Source organism: Cydia strobilella, chromosome Z (assembly GCF_947568885.1).
Source record: "Cydia strobilella chromosome Z, ilCydStro3.1, whole genome shotgun sequence".
Taxonomy (NCBI): domain Eukaryota; kingdom Metazoa; phylum Arthropoda; class Insecta; order Lepidoptera; family Tortricidae; genus Cydia; species Cydia strobilella.
Window position 1 is genome coordinate 23,776,709 of NC_086068.1, and position 14,148 is coordinate 23,790,856.

The following is a 14,148-nucleotide window of genomic DNA, read 5'->3' on the forward strand; positions in this document are numbered from 1 at the left end:
AGTAGGGTTATGGCTTTAAGTACTGATGATTCAGTACGCCCTGTAGCATAGGATACTGGCCGAGGTTTTTTTAATGACGACATCGGTAGATTCCTCTTGCCCTTCACAACCTGCTTACGCTTGTTTTATTAACCTTTGGTATGCTTAGGAGCAGATCTGCTCCATATATATTGTAAACTTAAACATGTATTTATGATTGCTATATAAATGTAAATCTTTTGACAGGAGCATACGAAAGGTTAAAGAAAAATCAATACAGGCGCCTTAAGAAGACACCAAATATTAAATCATATTTTAATACAGTTGCTCAAAGTGCTACTTTACGTACCTGGTTAGCGTTTGAAAAGTTGATTTTTGCGAAGTAGTGCTTTTTACTTTTTCAACTTTTTAAAAATTATTTCAGATCGTATCCATACGTCCACACCAAAGAGTTTGGATGTCCAAAAACTTTATATATTTTTTATTTCGCCATTACACGTTTATTACGTCAAAAAATATATTTACACGATATAAATTAAATATTTATTTGTTATTATATAAATAAAATGTTATATATAGTTTGTCAAAGGACTATCATTTCAAACATTGACAGAGATAATCATACTATCTTTGTCTTACACTAGTACTAGCACCCAATAGAAAAGGATGAGTATAGTTCTTTTTTGGTCTTATTTACTGACAATTTGGTTTGACCAACTGTAATACGATATTTCACTAAATCATTTTTTATTATTATTGGCTGAATGAAACTATCATTGCCAAGTTGGCTATAGTTAACAGATATTATATGTGCCATTTTCAACCAATGGTTGTTGGTTGTCTATAAGACTGTATTTCCATATAAGTAACTTCAATTTAGAATCAACCTTATCGACAACCGACAATGTGGTACCTTTTGGTTGAAAACGTCACAAATGAGAAATTAAAAAGTAAAACCGGCGCCCGCTATTTTCAGTATATTCACTTAAAATTTTATTTAGTTGTATCAAAATAATTCAACTTAAATTGCAACTATGAGTGTTTTTGTATGAAATGAGTTTCTGTGAAGAGGCCGTAGTCGATTTTGGAGCAAAAATGTAAAATTGATGGATTTAGTCGTTGAAATTATACACGTTTTGTTACGTATTATCTAAATAACAAGTATTAATTTCTATTAGCACGTCTTCTCATCTTGCCTTTTAATAATGAGGTCGCGAGCGTGCGTCACCGGTAATGCATGAAGAGAAGGGGCAGTTTTTAAAAATTCATCAAAAAATCATGGTGGTAAATTATACAAATTGATGTATAAGAATAGTTTCAGCAGATGTAGATTGTTTTAAGTATCAAAATTACGTTGAAATTAAGTCGATTTTTAGAGAAATTGTCACTTGTTTTGAAGTAATTTCTGGAGAAAATTGATTTCGTCTAACTTTCATTTACACTACTTCAAAGTCATAATAATAAAAATGTAGTCTGATAACCGTCAAGTACAGGATATGTGTAATACAAAATTACCATGGTTAGCAGTTCAAACATTACGAAATTTACAAATAAGAGCGACAAAATCAGTGCTTTACGCGCGTTTACCTAAACGTCCATCAGAAAAACAAACATTACTAATTTAGTGAGTCTGTTTTCAAAAAATTGATCTGATAAAAGGTAAGATAAGAAGACGTGCTAATAGAAACCAGTACTTGTCATTTGAATTAGGTAACAAAAGGTGTAAAATTTTACGGACTAAATCTATCAATTTTACATTTTTGCGACTAAAATCGACACCGGCCTCTTAATTTTTGCAATGTAAGTCATCGCTGAACGTAGTGTATAGTGCGGAATTAACAATATCATTCATGTTCAAGGGAAAATCGTGACTGTAAGGTCTGCCAGTGTAACGCAACGTACTACGTAGGCGAACAACACGCGAACGCAAAGCGGCGCGGCGCGGTGCGAGGTGAATATATCCTATGATACCTATAGAAGTGTCCTACGTGGGCGATCTCGTTGCGAACGCGAACGCCTTGGACACTTACATAGATAAGAACAGTTTGTTTCTTCCGCGCCGCGACGCGCCGCGTTCAAATCGCGCCGCTTCGCCCCGCGTCGCGTTCGAACGAGATCGCTCACGTAGGACACTTCTATGGGTTTCAAAGGATTGATTTAGCCGCGTCGCGCCGCTTCGCTTCGCGTTCGCGCGTCGTTCGCCAACGTAAGACGCTACGTAACAAGCTCTCAATCTGGATTCAGCAAGCATTTTCTACAAAAAGATTAAATTTTTCCGCAAAGGTATGTAGCACCATATTTTTATAGAATAAATACATTTACCAAGATAGCTGCGGTTCCCCGAGGTCCCCAAATGTCAAATGGTATGGACATGAAAAATGGACCTTTAATTATCATATGCACCAAATTTCATGACTGTCCAAGAGATTTCGAAGTTTGTCCTCATTCGATTGCGCTAGTTGTTTAGGACAGATATGGGACTGTCGCGTTTGAAAATATTTTGACGTAACCATGGAAATAAGTTACAAACAATCACTGATAAGACAGAATTCGCTCCACTTTATTATCATACAGGTTGTATGATGGGGGCAAAATTTCAAAGGGATGACAGCTAAAGGCAAAGAGATATAGTTGGTCAAACCAAATTGCCAGTAAAGCCTGACCAGGAATATATGGTCATTGTCAAGAGGGCGCTATTATTCTCATTTATATGGCAACAGTTCAGTATAGTCTGAACAATGTGGATTGGCAACTCGTTTGACTTACATACTTTTATTCACCGTAATCAAAATCAGAACCCATTTATTTGGTGTCCACACTTTATTTTATAGTCGGTACTTCTTTTTTGCCGTACTTATAAAATTCATGTATTTTATTACGTATCACACATAGGTCAAAGTCGTCTAATTGCATTTTCTTTTTTATTTTTGGTTTGATTTTCTTTGGCAGCATAAAACCTCAGGAGGTACAACCTTCTCTCGTAATTCATGTAATCGATGCCTCCGATTTACCTACAAATTTATATAAATTTACATAATTATATTTAATTTAGTCGTAATATATAAGATGGTGTGACTACTATTAGCCACACCATCAGCACAGCTCTATAGCTGAAAAATTATTTCGTCTATCATGTTACTCCATTCAAGAGAAGAGGCCTACATCCAAGATTAAATAAAATAAATAAATATTATAGGACATTCTTACACAGATTGACTAAGTCCCACGGTAAGCCCAAGGAGGCTTGTGTTATGGGCACTCAGACAACGATATATATAATATATAAATACTTAAATACATAGAAAACACCCATGACTCAGGAGCAAATATCTGTGCTCATCACACAAATAAATGCCCTTACCGGGATTCGAACCCAGGACCATCGGCTTCACAGGCAGGGTCACTACCCACTAGGCCAGGCCGGTGCGGCAGATTGGATCACCAAAAGACCACCATGATGATGATGATGATGATGATGGTCATGTTACTAGGTAGGTATATATCCCGTAACTTTACATAGGTTCTGCTACATTGTCAATTAACAAGATTGATCGTCTCCAAAGCCCATAGTAAATATTTTTCAAACCCAAACTCATTTTTGTTACTGTGTTTCCTCGCTTGTATAGATAACACTACAATAGCTAGATAAGCTAATAACCAGACTATAATGACATTTTGATTTGTTTACCTCACAGACCTAAAATTTATGCTTACGCATGTAAACCATGGAGACTATATAAAGGAGCCAAATCTCTATGTATGAATAGTGTCCATCAAAAAACAGTAATTAGGCGGCGCCACCATACACCGAAATACTACCAAAAACAACCTACGTAATTTGGTCGGGTTATTTGTTGCCTTATATGGTTCATGTTATACTCATGTCCCAGAGCCTAACTAGCGCCACCGGAGAGATTAGGAACTATTATTTAAAGCTTAAAGCGGTCACTTTTGCAACAATTCTGCCATAAGAGATTAAGAGAGAGATGGTAAGAGACTATAGAAAAGGCCATAAACCTTGGTGTGTAGGAAAAATTGTGTCAGAATCTGTTCCAGATTTAACTTATATAATTGAGGTTCAAGGTATGATGTGGAAACGTCATATTGATCAAATGGTGTATTGTAATGATGATGTCGATAGTAATTAGCGTTAAGTTTTGTATCGTAGGCCAAGTTTAACTTGTATTTATTTATAAATGATGCCAAGATATGTACTTGTTTTGAACAACTCATTATCCAAGCTATGTAGAGTGGTTCAAAGCACACTATGACTGATGTAGTTCATTTAGGACTACACTAGGATTAATAAATAATCCTCTGCCATGTAATTAGACTTAAGTAAAACTAGATTAGTTTTAGGATTAGTCCGGGAGAGTGTAGTATGTGTAAAACGGAACGCTCTCTTCTGCAGTGTCGGGTGTTGTGTATTGCTACGCTCCAATAAAATAAATCTACAAAATTAAGTAGTTTTAATCCAAGATTCAATATTGACACTGACAACAGTGACAACCTATCATTAAAATTATTGCCAGTGTAAGAAATTAATTCCAATGAAATTCCGCAACATGGCGCGTGATCATATATTTCTGGTCAGGCTTTAAATTAGGCTTTTGGGTGCTAGTACTAGTGTAAGACAAATATAGTATGATTCTCTTTGTTTATGTTTGAAATGAGACAGTCCTTTGACAAACTATAACCACATTACCACACTAGGTTTGCCAAAGGCATAAAGGCAGTTTGAATTTTTTTTTGTCATTTTAATATATGTATATGTCTTTGTAAGATTATTTAGAAAAATACACATAAATTCTACCGGTACAGTTTGAGCTGAATTTTCTTTGATTGGCATCTTTAAGAAAGTGACAGAGAGATTTAAGCCTCTCGCTCGGCATGTTTTACTCATTCCTCCTTGTCAAGCCAAAACAAACTAAATTGATAGCAACACAGTACATTGTAATATTCACTTTTTCCGTGGTATCCTGTCATTGTAAATTAATTACTTATGTGAAATTGTACTGGCGTGTGACTTTCAAATCGGAGGTCGCGGGTTCGAACCCCGGCCCGTGCTAGTGAGTTTTTGTATGTAAGGACCTTTTTTAGTGCTACTCGAATATAATTACAAGGATAACAAAAAAATTGTTTTCCCATAAACGTGATGTTTTTTTTAAACATAAGTAGGTAAAATATTTATTTCGTAATGACCTATAGTACAACAATTCGTATAAATATACTTACAAATAAAACTTTTCGTATTATCGAAATAGAATATTTTATTCAAGCAAATATTAATAATAAATAACGTAGTAATTAAAAGTAATAATATTAATTTATTATTAATATTTATTCAATAATTTCAATTTATTTAAGTCGCAGGAGTTTCATGCGGAGCACCAGCCCCCTGCAGGGTGAGCCGCCCGATGTGCGCCGCTTGCTGTGGCAGACTCGGTGGCCCCCACCGGACGGGTACGTGCAGGCTTTAGAGCAGCTGCCGCCTGGCTATAAAGAGCCTTGGCCAATTTGGAAGTCCTTAAATAGGCTCAGGTCCCAAGTTGGTCGATGTAAGCAAAACATGGCCAGATGGGGACTGCTCCGTAGCCCCTCAACTCAATGTACCTGCGGCACAGCAACGCCAACAATGGCACATCTACTGGTGTGCCCCGCATGCCCACATCACTGCTCGGAGCTGGATCTGAGAGACGCGACAGCCAGGGCTGTCAATACCGCTGCCTACTGGGCATCCATCGTATGAAAAGGAACCTCGATACGAAAAGAATAATTTATTTGAGTATGAAACAGACAAGAATTATTTTTAGAAAAAAGGAAAAATGTTTTGATAGATATTTTCAAAAAAAAAAGACAAAATGTTATTACGATTAGACTCTGACGGCTAATACCACACAGCTACTATGGATGGTATAGAAAGGATGCCAATCTCTTATGGCAGAATTGTTGCAAAAGTGACCGCTTTCAGCTTTAAATAATAGTTCCTAATCTCTCCGGTGGCGCTAGTTAGGCTCTGGGACATGAGTATAACATGAACCATATAAGGCAACAAATAACCCGACAAAATTACGTTGGTTGTTTTTGGTAGTATTTCGGTGTATGGTGGCGCCGCCTAATTACTGTTTTTTGATCGACACTTTTCATACATAGAGATTTGGCTCCTTTATATAGTCTCCATGACAGCTACCGATACATTTCACTAAGCGTCGAATTTTCCTAACCCGTTGTAACTGTCTTAAGGGTATAGATTTTGACGTAGCTATGCAAACATGCACACATGCGTAACGTAGGTATAGGCCTGTAAAGATAGCACCAGCGTAGGTAGACCTCCGATTCCATTATTACTACTCAACTCAATGGAGCTACGCTCAGAATAATAACTAAAGCATAGAAACCGGGCAAAAATAAGAGCTTGGTAAAAAGTACCGTATTCACAACACGCTATTTCTTTTTGTCTATGAGTGAGTGAGACAACAATCCGCAATTTCTTTCGTTTTTTTCAGTATTGTCATAAGATGAACTGAGGAAAATGTCAAATGGTGGTTTTTGGTGGTCTTTTAATTAAGCCAAATAAAAATATATGTTCGTTATTTGACAGGTAGGTGTCAACTGTAATAACTTGACATAGTCGTATTATTTTAGTTGAAATATTTCGCGGAATTTCAGCGGTCATCTTGCTTAATTTTAATTATATTGTTCCTATTCCTGAAATATTGTTGGAAAACGTGCTAAGTTTTTATTTGTAATGGTTTGAAGTTCCCTATGTGATAATGTCCTGTGTGTTTGAGGGCTGTAAATCGCATACAGGACAAAAGAAACTCGTGTACGTAATATAAAAATATTTACGAAAACTAACCTGGGCTATTGGACTGCTCGAGTCGTAGCATTTCACAAGTAAAATTGCACCTAAATGTGGTGACCTCGTGCTCTTTGTAAACGCTCCATAATGCGGAGTCTGTGTAGTCTGTGTCATAATTCTTAAATATAACATTTAAAACTTTCGTGAGTATCAGGATGGCGGGTGTACATCAACAAATGGAGCTGCGGTATACGTCAGGAGTTAGTGCTAGCAATGTGCCAAATGTGCGCCAAAATTGGAGCAATGTGCTCTTTAAACTCCAGAGATATTTAAGATATAAATGACGTCCGCCAACCTGACGTCAGGTTGGCGGGCTCATTTCCAGTTCTAGCTAATGGCTGCCTACTCAAGGGTGAAAGTACTGCCTACGGTTAGTGCTCGCAATGTGCTTCCACATGTATGAAGCACAATCAAATTTAGAGAGTGGTTAAAGAGTAATATGGAATTTAATAAGTATATATATAGACGCCTGCTTATTTGAAATAGCAATGATAAAGATATGATTTGTGATCTCGCTATTTCAAATAAGCAGGCGTCTATATATATAAAGGTATATATATATAGTATATATACTTATTCAATTCCATATTACTCTCTAACCGCTCTCTGAATTTGATTGTGCTTCATACATGTAGAAGCACATTGCGAGCACTAACCGTAGGCAGTACTTTCACCCTTGAGTAGCTAGCCATTAGCGAGAACTGGAAATGCACCCGCCAACCTGACGTCAGGTTGGCGGACGTCATTTATATCTTAAATATCTCTGGAGTTTAAAGAGCACATTGCTCCAATTTTGGCGCACATAAGGCACATTGCTAGCACTAACTCCTGACGTATACCGCAGCTCCATTTGTTAATGTACACCCGCCATCCTGATACTCACAAACTTTCGCCTTTTGAACACATATTAAATCACATTTACAATCGGGTCTATCGCGAATTTATTTTGTTACCTTTATTTACCGACGTTTCGCGGTTTCCGACGTGGTCGCGGCTAACTGACGTCCCAGCAAAATGTCAAAACAGAGATTTGTGTAACTACCCCACACCACGCGCGCCGCCACGCGCCACGCGGGTCGCGATAGAACCGATTGTAAATGTGATTTAATATAATTCTTAAATATTAGAAAATTAATATAAAATGTACCAAATTCAGGTCATAGATTTCTGAATCTGCTAAGAAAAATCAAAAATTTCTGGATTTTTTGTATTAAGTATTAGGGTGATTCAAACTAGTATCTACTAAAAAAAAGATTTTTATTTTTTTTCTCTTACCCTCTACAAATGATTTATTGCAGCATTTCCCAAACTATGGGACGCGACCCATATATTGGTGGGTCGCGAGCGAATATTGAGTGCAACTACTAGGAAATCTGAGGGTCACCAAATACTATTTTATTTTATACCCCCTTTTTCCTCAAAAATGGCAGTTTTTGTTATAAAAGGGTCGGAGCCCAGTCAACTTTGGGGACATTAGAAAACACTAGAATGAAAATTTGTGAAATCAAAGAAAGGCGATATTATTCGTATTTTTTACTCTCAACCTATATAAATGATCTATTGCGTTAGAAAACACTAGATTTTTACATATTTTTTAATTGATATTTTGGGCTCGCTATCGACATTTAAAAAAAATTGTGAAATTAATCAGAGGCAATATTATCGTAAATGACGCTTTTATTATGCAACAGTCACATAAACTACTATAATAGGTCATGGAACATGGTATAATAATATGACGGTACTCTCTTCCGAGACCCGCGAACCACGTGAGTGACACAAGCCTACGTCATCATGCTGTTCACAGGTTCACGATGACGTAGGCTTGTGTCAGTCACGTGGTTCGCGGGTCTCGGAAGAGAGTACCAGGCGGAGTATATTATTATACCATGAAGCAAACCATATCACACATCGCAGTAAGAACGTAATATGGTATTTGACTACTAGTCAATTCAGTTTCTTTTTTCGAACTGTCAAAACGATTTTGCTACTATGGAATTTATATGAAACACTAGCATGTGAAGTCACAATCAAATTACCTACTCTTTCTAGTTTTATACGTGTTTTAAAATAGAAATTGTCTCTAAAAATAACTGCTGTCTACGTTTTTCTATTAATCTTCTGGTGCTTTATTTCATGCACGGTGTAAAATAATTTATTTTTCCCCTCACTAGCTCGGAAAGCCGTCTTTTATCCTTTAAAACAAGCGGGGAAAAACGCATTTTATCCACTAGTGGGGAAAGTAATTTGACCTTGAATGGAGCGTGTTTAAGTAGCTTGACAGATAACAAAACGTAAAACGCTCATAAAAATGGTTCGTTCGATATTAATTATCATTAAATAAATGGTTTGAGAATCTAATAAAAAATACCAAATTTAGCTTTATTTAATAATTTTAAGTCATAAACCTTAAAATTCCATAAGAAACGTTAGATTTTTTATAATGATGTTAAATATAATTCTGAACGCACAAGTTGAGTCGATGCAATTTCAAAACGCATCGTTGACATTTCATACGTCAGGTCAGAACAGAAATGTCAACATTGTCATTTGTCAACAATTTTTTTACATAAAAACAATTCTCACCGACTCACGCAAAAATCAGAATTTCCAGTGTTTTCTGTTATAATATCGTACAAAATAAGTGATTCCAGTGATGCAGATGATCTAACGCCTGTGGATGTTGCACTTTCCTCGCTATAGTGAGAGGAAAAGTTTTGTGTTACACACGGGTGCAAATGTATTTTACTTCTCGTGTGTTGAAACACTTGCTACGCTCAGGATTCTATTTTAGAACCACTCGCTTCGCTCGTGGTTCAACTATAGAATCCTTTCGCGTGCTCGTGTTTCAATTCCACACTCGCGGGTAAAATACAACTTTGCACCCTTGTATAACAAATAACTATTAAATACTGTCTAATACTACTAAATTTGTTAAAGTTGGCAAGTGGTACTGGTGGTAGCGACCCTTAAATGTTAATCAAAAATTCTCAAATTAATTACTAATTATTATTTTAGTAGGTAGGATGAAATTATGGGGTGAGAGGTAAAAAAAATTAAAACTTCGTTTTTTGAATATTATTAAGTATATAGTTTACCTACCTAGGCATCATTAAAGCTGACTGCTGCCTGTTAGATAATAACTGTAGACGTGATTCTTATTTTAACAGTATTAAGTATTAAAAAAAACTAAATACATAACTAGACAACGTATAAGTTACAGGATGTTTTGTTCAATCGACACAGAAAACTTATTGAAGAGTACTTAATAATATGACTGGATAATTTTTGTATAAAAATCTGGAAACTAAAATATATAAAGGTAAAAATAAACTGTTAGTTGTATAAAAGTAACGCGAATGTTTTATAGTTACAAACTCACTACTTACGAAATGAGATTTTTAGAAAACATTACTAACAATAATAAACGTAACTACCAAAATACAAACTTAAACAAACAAATACGTACGCTTATAATACCTACCTAATCAATTTCTTTTAGAAGTAAAAATATCTGCTAAATTGTAACTAGATACTTAGACACTGAACTTTATCACAAGTCCAAAGAGACTTCACTTTTATACTTTTACTTTTAGTTAAGTGTTTTTGAACTGCCGCCTAAAAGAACTTGTATGTCGGCTTCAACGCTAACGAAAACCGCAGCCCTTTCCTTTTCAGATCATACTGTCTCCCTGCAATCAAAGAGATTAGTGTACCTATAGAGAGTTATTGCCATAGTAAATTTTGTAGTCACAGTAAATTTACTGCCAGACATTGTGGTGTCTCGACGAGTGTATACAGCCCGCATTAGGCAAGTCCTTCTTCTTTGTCTATAGGTATATCCTATACCTCGTAAGTACATATTGTCTTGTTTTAGATCCAGATAGGTTTGTATTTATGAAATGACAAACTCACGTTCCATATTCTGCGTTTGCGTTGCTTTCCACAATGTTTGTTTCACCCTGGGGTTGCAATACCTCCGCGAATTCCATCTCATCGCTCTTTTTGTTTCTGAAACACAAGTTAATCCAGCTGTAAAAGTGTACTTTTGCAGCTCGCTGTACGTTTAGCCCCTACAGACGAGGAAGAAGGTTTGCCGAGAATTTTAGTGAACTATCTGTCCACACTCAGGGTTTGTTCACATTTATGTTTTCGTCGCCATCCAGCATTGACGTGGGTAGTTAGGTAAGTAAGTGTAGGTAAATTATTGTGCCCCACCGGCAGGGCACTTTGATACATAACATGGGACACTGAGACATAATTTTGATGCACTTTGGCAAGTGAATCAAAGTGCCCCGTAGTTTTTAAAACGACCCTTCACAGCATATGTTACACAGCAACACACTAGTAAACCTTTTAAACGTTGTTAAGAGTCTATGAATGGTCAATTAGGTGTGGTACATTACATACTAAGGTTATTTAATTACGAGTAGGTGTACTGAAGCTACAAAAAAAATTAAAACAGTGTTTGTTTTTAACCTTTTCGCCGCCACGTCAATGAAGTAACAAAGTGTCATTAACGCCATGTCAAAAATTGCACGTAAACAACCCATATGTAACATTATTTATCAAGTCGTGGCACGTGAGGCACGTAATGTACTGAAAGTGTAAGGTGTACGCAAAAAAACACACGCATACTAGAAGCAAAATTGTTGACCCGCAGTTCCTAAAAAAAATCCCTAAGTGCTGAGTCATTTGTTTTAGTATGGGATTTTTTTTTCAGAAACCTATCGTGTGTGGTATCATATGAAAGGGCTTTTTGAGGAGATTCTAAAAATACACCACATCATTACATTTCAGATATTTTTTTAAATTAAAACAAAAATAATTTTCAAAACATACCAAGTACTTCAGATACGACATAACTGATTTTTTTTTGTAAAATATACCACGAATGATACGTGATACCCTCACATCTAACCCCAAGAAAGGAATTTTTATAATAATTTCATTTAGTATTTTATTTTTGTGTATAATTTTTCTATATTTTGAAAAATTTACAAAAATACTAAATAAAATATTGTAAGTACAAAAAAAAAATCAGCCATATCGTATCTGAAGGAAGCCCAACCTTGGTAGGTATGTTTTTTAATATTTGTTGGAATAAAAAATGACTGAAATGTAATGGTATCACATCATATATCACAACAGAACCTGAAGGTAAGTGCGGGCGATGCCCAGATACAGCATGTGACCTGCACGCGTCTCCTCGGCTTTCACCTTGACGGCGCCCTGGTGTGGGACACTCACATAGATGAGGTGTGCGGCCGGCTGGGGCGCGCATGCTTCGCGCTTCGGCGGCTGGCGCGCACGGCTGGTCGGGCTGCGGTGCGCGACTGTTACTTCGCAACGGTCCACTCGCTGCTAACGTACGGCACCGAGCTATGGGGCCGATCCTCGGATTGGCAGCGAGTGTTTTCGATGCAAAAGAGAGCAGTCCGAGCAATGGCCGGCGTGCCCGACGACGCCTCAGCACGCGAGCTGTTTAAGGAATTCCATATACTACCCCTGCCTTGCTTATATCTGTACCAAGTAGCCATGTTCACTTATGGACACATCGATGAGTTCAAGCGCAGGGGTACGAATCCGAAATACAGCTTGCGTAGCAATAAACATGAATATAGGCTAAGTACAATCTCGCACAAACTCGCCAAACGGAAAGATCAGTATACTACCTAGGACCTTCCGTGTATAATCGGTTGCCAAGCACAGTACGAAATGCAGCATCCGCCCAAAGCTTTAAAAGTAGACTGAAGTCGTGGCTCGAGGAGAATATTTTTTATAATTATCAAGATTTTTTCAATCTGCCTCTTGCAGTATAAATAATATACTTTTTTTTAATTAAATATATATATATATATATATATATATATATATATATATATATATATATATATATATATATATATATATTTTAACCGACTTCAATTTGCTTATATCTGTACCAAGTAGCCATGTTCACTTATGGACACATCGATGAGTTCAAGCGCAGGGGTACGAATCCGAAATACAGCTTGCGTAGCAATAAACATGAATATAGGCTAAGTACAATCTCGCACAAACTCGCCAAACGGAAAGATCAGTATACTACCTAGGACCTTCCGTGTATAATCGGTTGCCAAGCACAGTACGAAATGCAGCATCCGCCCAAAGCTTTAAAAGTAGCCATGTTCACTTATGGACACATCGATGAGTTCAAGCGCAGGGGTACGAATCCGAAATACAGCTTGCGTAGCAATAAACATGAATATAGGCTAAGTACAATCTCGCACAAACTCGCCAAACGGAAAGATCAGTATACTACCTAGGACCTTCCGTGTATAATCGGTTGCCAAGCACAGTACGAAATGCAGCATCCGCCCAAAGCTTTAAAAGTAGACTGAAGTCGTGGCTCGAGGAGAATATTTTTTTATAATTATCAAGATTTTTTCAATCTGCCTCTTGCAGTATAAATAATATACTTTTTTTTAATTAAATATATATATATATATATATATATATATATATTTTAACCGACTTCAATTTCATAGAAGGAGGAGGTTCTGTATTCGGTTGTGGCTATATTTTTTTTTTTTTTTATGTATGTTCACCGATTACTCCGAGACCCGTAGTCCGATTTGAGTAATTATTTTTTTGTTCGAAAGGAGCTACTTCCAAGTTGGTCCCATATTAATCTGGTTCTGATCTGATGATGGGATCCCTGAGGAATTAAGGGAACTCCTCAATTTTTAAAGGCACGTATGGTGATTTGGGTGTTTTCATAAGCAACTTAAGCATTTTCTCTCGAAAACGACCAATTTGATGAAGTGGACCTGATGATGATGATTGTTTTGATGATAGTGATGATGATTTTTTTAATGTAGGATGTTCAGCGATTACTCCGACACCCGTGGTCCGACTTGAACAATTCTTTTTTTGTTTGAAAGGAACTACCTCCAAGGTAGTCCCACATTAATCTGGTGCTGTTCTGGTGATGGGATCCATGAGGAATTGAGGGAACTCCTCAATTTTTGAAGGCACATGTATGGTGATTTGGGTGTTTTCTTAAGCAACTCGAGCATTTTCTCTCGAAAACCACCAATTTGATGAAGTGGAGCTGATGATGATGATTGTTTTGATGATAATGATTTCAGCGATTACTCCGGCACCCATGATCCGATTTGAGTAATTCTTTTTCTGTTTGAAAGAAGTACCTCTAAGGTGTTTTCGTAACATTTTTTGTTTTGATCTGATGATGGAATCCGTGAGGAATTGAGGGAACTCCTCAATTTTTAAAGGCACGTGTATGGTGATTTCGGTGTTTTCTA

The 14,148-nt window shown here is 36.7% G+C and overlaps 1 protein-coding gene across 1 annotated transcript in view; it reads right to left on the bottom strand.

The window, feature by feature from the left end:
- Positions 1-10,752: 10,752 nt before the first annotated feature.
- The window catches only part of LOC134753716 (PDF receptor-like), a 103,051-nt gene continuing 99,655 nt past the window's right edge, over positions 10,753-14,148 (bottom strand). Inside the window, exon 13 of the mRNA XM_063689653.1 lies at positions 10,753-10,852. Within this exon, the coding sequence (XP_063545723.1) occupies positions 10,753-10,852 (100 nt within the window). The remainder of the gene's footprint in view (positions 10,853-14,148) is intronic.